This window comes from Puma concolor, chromosome D4 (assembly GCF_028749965.1).
Source record: "Puma concolor isolate L17-30 chromosome D4, mPumCon1.1.hap2, whole genome shotgun sequence".
In the NCBI taxonomy this organism is placed as follows: domain Eukaryota; kingdom Metazoa; phylum Chordata; class Mammalia; order Carnivora; family Felidae; genus Puma; species Puma concolor.
Genome location: NC_141679.1, coordinates 91,952,940 through 91,957,419, shown reverse-complemented (window position 1 = coordinate 91,957,419; position 4,480 = coordinate 91,952,940). Strand labels below are relative to the sequence as shown.

The 4,480-nt window shown below is 63.0% G+C and overlaps 1 protein-coding gene across 1 annotated transcript; it reads right to left on the bottom strand.

Moving 5' to 3' along the window:
* Window positions 1-292: 292 nt before the first annotated feature.
* LOC147575134 (ral guanine nucleotide dissociation stimulator-like) lies at window positions 293-4,152 on the bottom strand. The gene is made up of 4 exons (XM_086683957.1): window positions 3,727-4,152; window positions 2,116-2,309; window positions 1,567-1,626; window positions 293-692 (listed from the first exon to the last, which is right to left on the bottom strand). Exons 1-4 carry the CDS (start codon window positions 3,886-3,888, stop codon window positions 293-295), a joined length of 816 nt encoding a protein of 271 aa, XP_086540083.1. The 5' UTR covers window positions 3,889-4,152.
* Between the last annotated feature and the right edge of the window lie 328 nt (window positions 4,153-4,480).

Here is a 4,480-nt window from a genome sequence, read left to right as displayed (position 1 = left end):
TCCGGAGATGATGCAAGAGGAGATCAACATGCCTGCCTTCCAGACAGGCGTTTCCGAAGAAAGGAATATCCTGCTGCCTTTTCCAGAAGCTCTTGCCCAGGAACCCACACCTGGACCTCTTCCGGACCGCGGTCCCCCACTGGGTGCTCTGAGGCCGGTCTTAGCTCCTGGTCCCACACCAGTCTCCGGGGGCCCCTCTCTGCCTGGCCCAGCAGCGCCCGGCCCCACACACCCATATGCGTCCACCGCCAGCCTTCCGGCCCTCAGCTCGGCCTCCGTGGACTCCGGCCCCTCAGGCCGAGTCTGGAGAACGAGGGCTTTGGGGCGGCCTGGGTGGCATCTGGACAGGACGACTTTCCTGGCCATCTCCAGTCCCTGGATCTAGACACCCCTCGGTGGCCGCACTCGTCCTGAGCCCACACTGGCCCACGCTGGTGGTTTCATGCACCTGCCCCTCAGTCGAAAGAGGGAGTAGGCGTCCCCGCTGACCAGCTTCCTGCCGATCTCCTGAGTTTGCTCTGCGAAGACAGCGACCGGCAGCCGGCCCGGACGCATCACAGCCCTGCCCGGCCGTCTTCAACGTTCTGCCTTCACCCCCTGCTGCTTCCAGATGGGACACAGACCAGTCTGGGGGCTGACAGAAGTCCTCCGAACACTGGTCCAGCCAGGTGCCCAGAATGGAGGAGATGGCACTGGAGGGAGGGGGGGCAGGCAGCAGAGTCAGCGGCCGGCCTTTCCTTCCGCACGGCCCCCTGCGGCGCCCCTGGGGGTCCTCCATCCAGAGGCCAGGCCCACCTGAGCACCCCCCTCCCCCCCCACCGCTACTGGCCGTCCAGGCAGGGGCAGGTCCGGTCAGAAGGCGGGGGCCTGGCCGTCCCCACAGGAGGGAGCCCTCCATCGATGGTGTGGGCACCCCTGCCTTCCTCAGGGAGGCCTGCCCCTCCCCTGTCTGTCCGGGGGCGTAAACTCCAGGACGGCGGAGGGCTGCCGTGTCTGCTCTGTCCCTGCCCTGGCCGCACACAGTAGGTGCTGCGTAAGTGTGTGAGGAGGAGGGAACAGGCAGCGTCCTCCCGCCCAGCCTGCGTGGGCTCTCATGGCCCCTCGTCCCCAGCTCCTGCACCCATGGCTGCCGTACTGCCTCCGAGGCGCCTGGGGGTCTCCTCTCCCCACAGACACTATTCTCAGGAACACTGTTCTCAGTCCGGGCAGCTGGACTCAGGGGACTGACGCGTGAGGTCGATGGGTGAGCAGGTGGCCCCCACACCTCCGTCCTGGGACCCCGGGTCGGGGCCGGGCAGGAAGGGCTGGGGTGGGCTGTGGGGGGGACCCACTCTCTCAGGGGCCAACCTCAGCCCCCGGCCTCTCTTCTGCTCCCCAGGGCCCAGGACCCCAGCCACGGCTGTCTGACTCCTCTCCTCCTGCAGGAGAGGCCCCTGCCCCTCGGCCCTCCAGCAGGAATCACAGCTCGTGTGGGAGCCGTGGCTCTGCCCAGCGCCCCCGCCCCCGCTCTAGATGTCCCCCACCTTGGAGACGGGGGTCCTCCCATCGGCTCCCAAGTCCGCTCACTTTTTCAGTTGGTCCTGGGGTCCGCCGTCCTCGTCAGAATAAGGAAGGATGCATCCGTATCTAGAGGAGGCCGTGAGGGCATCACATCTACCGTATCTGCTATGATGTCTAGGGTTACTGGCTGACTTCTGGACGGGAACGGAAGCCCAGGAGGGTAGCGTCTGGTCTGGGGTATGCGAAGCGTCTAGAAGGGGCTCCGTGCCCACTTGTTGAGTGAACGACGCCCAGCCAGCACCGTACAGACATCTGAGGGGGTCGGGGACCCCTCCCTGGCCACCCCCAGGATGGGTCCCCCATATACAATCGAGGGCGAGAGCAGCTTTGCCCCAGGCACGGGACACCCAGGCTGGAGGCAGAGAGGAAGCACGGCAGCCCCAGGCAACCCCCTCCACGGGCTGGACACAGGGTGGGGGACTTGTCCCAACAGTGGGACACGACCCCATGTGGGGTGGCCCTCCTGACACCCAGGGTTCCCACGAGACACCTGAGGCTCAAAAAGGTGCCAGGAGGGGGCGGGGAGCCGCTGTGCTGTGCGGGGGCCGTGCTCACCTTTTGAACAGCAGGTCCAGCACCTGCTGGGTGGTGGTGAAGGCTCGGTACGTGCACAGGAAGATGGTGACGTAGGAGAGGTCGCTGCCCTGGAAGGCGGGCACCAGGTGCTCCACCAGCTTCTCCATCGTGCCGGCCTTCACTGTCTGCACCTTGCAGGTCTCATACAGGTTCAGGGCTGACTCATTTTCACACTGGGGTGGGACACAGGGGCTCACATGAACTCCCAAGTGCTCAGTGACATGTGGCAAAGGCACAGACATGCGTGCCCCCAGCAGAAAAAGGTTCTCAGCTCAAGAAGTGGAATCGGAAGGGGCACCTGGGTGGCTCAGTCGGTTAGGCATCCGACTTCAGCTCAAGTCATGATCTCGCAGTCCGCGGGTTTGAGCCCCGCGTCGGGCTCCGTGCTGACAGCTCAGAGCCTGGAGCCTGCTTCCGATTCTGTCTCCCTCTTTCTGCCCAACGCCCCCCACTGCCGTTCGCACTCTGCCCCCCCCCCTCTCTCTCTCTCAAAAATAAAATAAAGCATTGAAAAAAAAAGTGGAATTGGAGATGGGGAGGGCTAAAAAATACTAACCCAACACTTTCTGGCCATTCTGTTAGGGGAACTTAAAACGACCGCCCCTCCTTGTATTAGGAGCATCACTCCCGTGAGCCCTGGCAAAACCTGCCCATTCTAGAGACCAGAACACAGAGGCTTATTCTGGGGTGAGAAGAGATACAGCATGTTCAGTGCAGCCCCGGGGAAAGCTGTGGGAAGGAATCAAGACCAGGTCCTAGAGCATGAAAGGGTGAATCACCGTGACGACCGGGCCTCCCCTTTGGAATGTTGTGCTGCTGAGTCCGGCCCTACCTCTGACCTGGAGGGGTCACAGGGCTGTGCCCCAGGAGACCGCAAGTTATATAGTAGCCTGAGCCTCCGCCCCTTTTGGGTCAAACTAGCCCTTCTAAGCGAGGTGCTGCGGAAGGGCTTGAGGGTCTGCAAGGGCGGGCTCACGGCCCCTGACACAAACGGGGGCAGGAATTAAAACAAGAAAAACTGGGGCAACGTACAAAATCACTTGCAGCCTAACGTGAAGTAAAAACAGCAGAAAAGTGCCTTTGTTGTGTTTTTCGAAAAGGGTCTTTTTTTGGGGGGGGTGTCTGGGTGGCTCTGTCAGTTGAGCATCCGACTTTGACTCGGGTCACGATCTCACGGTTTGTGGGTTCGAGCCCCGCGTCGGGCTCTGTGCTGACAGCTCAGAACCTGGAGCCTGCTTCCGATTCTCTGTCTCCTTCTCTCTCTGCCCCTCCCCCCCGCACAAGTGTGTGTGCTCTCGCTCTCTCTCTCTCATAAATAAACATTAAAACTATTTTTTTTAAATATAAATGTTTTACCAAAGAGCGTCTTTTTTCATATTCATCAAACACGTGCAGAGGGATGCTCCCGGCCGAGCCCAGGACCGGACAGTGGTGGGGGGGGCACGAAGGCCCATGATCCTCTGGGAGGGGGGGCTGTGGGCCCTCAGGCAGGAAGGCCCTGGGAGGGAACCCAACAGAGTCGCCGAGCGGCGTCTGGCCCCCGGGCCTCCGCAGGGTCCCGGCGGTGGGGGCCCCCGTGCCCGCACTCACCCCGAGCCAGCGTTGGCCCTTGTTGGCGCCGTGGTGTGCCTGCACCTTCCGCAGGGAGATGGAATGGATGACCCCGTTGACCAGCTCCTCGCCGATCTCCTGCGTGCAGCTCTGTGGAGACAGTGCCCGGCCACCAGGCGGGGGCGTCAGGGGCTGCCTCATGAACCTCCGGTCCGCAGCTGAGGCCCGGTGTCCACGCAGATCCCCAGGCCAGGACTAAATGGGCCGACGGCTCGAGGGCTCTCGGGAGTAGTCTCGGGGCAGGTGGACACCACCCCCAGCCTCGCCCCCTTCCCACTCCACCAGCCACAAGCTGGGTACGAGCGAGACAAGTCCCCAGGCTCCCAGACCCCCAGCCACCTGCTCGTGCCACCCGGAAGGTGCCTCCCCCACGGTCTGGGGCCCCAGGCCCTCGTCATGTCTCCCCAGATCATCATCGTGCCCCCCCCCCCCCCACCCCTCGGCTGACCCAGCAGCTCCTACGGACCCAGCCCCGGAGGCAGCATCACGGGTCTGGGGCAGGTGCGGGGCATCCCCGAAGGCCACATCCGACGCCACTTCCTTCCCTTTCTGCTCATTCAAGCCCGGGCCCTTTCTTGGGTAACAGAGGAGTTCCCCTTCTGTGTCCATCATCACGTGCATGGGGACGGGGTGAAAATGATGACGGTGCAGGCATCTGGGCAGAGGACTGGGCTTTCACGGGACTCAGAATCACAGGGCTGTAGAAAGGGGGATCTTCTGGCTGCTCCCTGGA

Bases quoted from the DNA above. Each gene is read 5' to 3' on its own strand.
- LOC147575134 (XM_086683957.1), bottom strand. From the start codon at position 3,888: ATGAGGCAGCCCCTGACGCCCCCGCCTGGTGGCCGGGCACTGTCTCCA. The intron at 2,310-3,726 runs GTGAGTGCGGGC...GTCCCACCCCAG, and splicing joins AGGGCCAACGCTGGCTCGGG to TGTGAAAATGAGTCAGCCCT. The intron at 693-1,566 runs GTGAGCGGACTT...CCCTCCCTCCAG, and splicing joins CCCCAGGACCAACTGAAAAA to TGCCATCTCCTCCATTCTGG.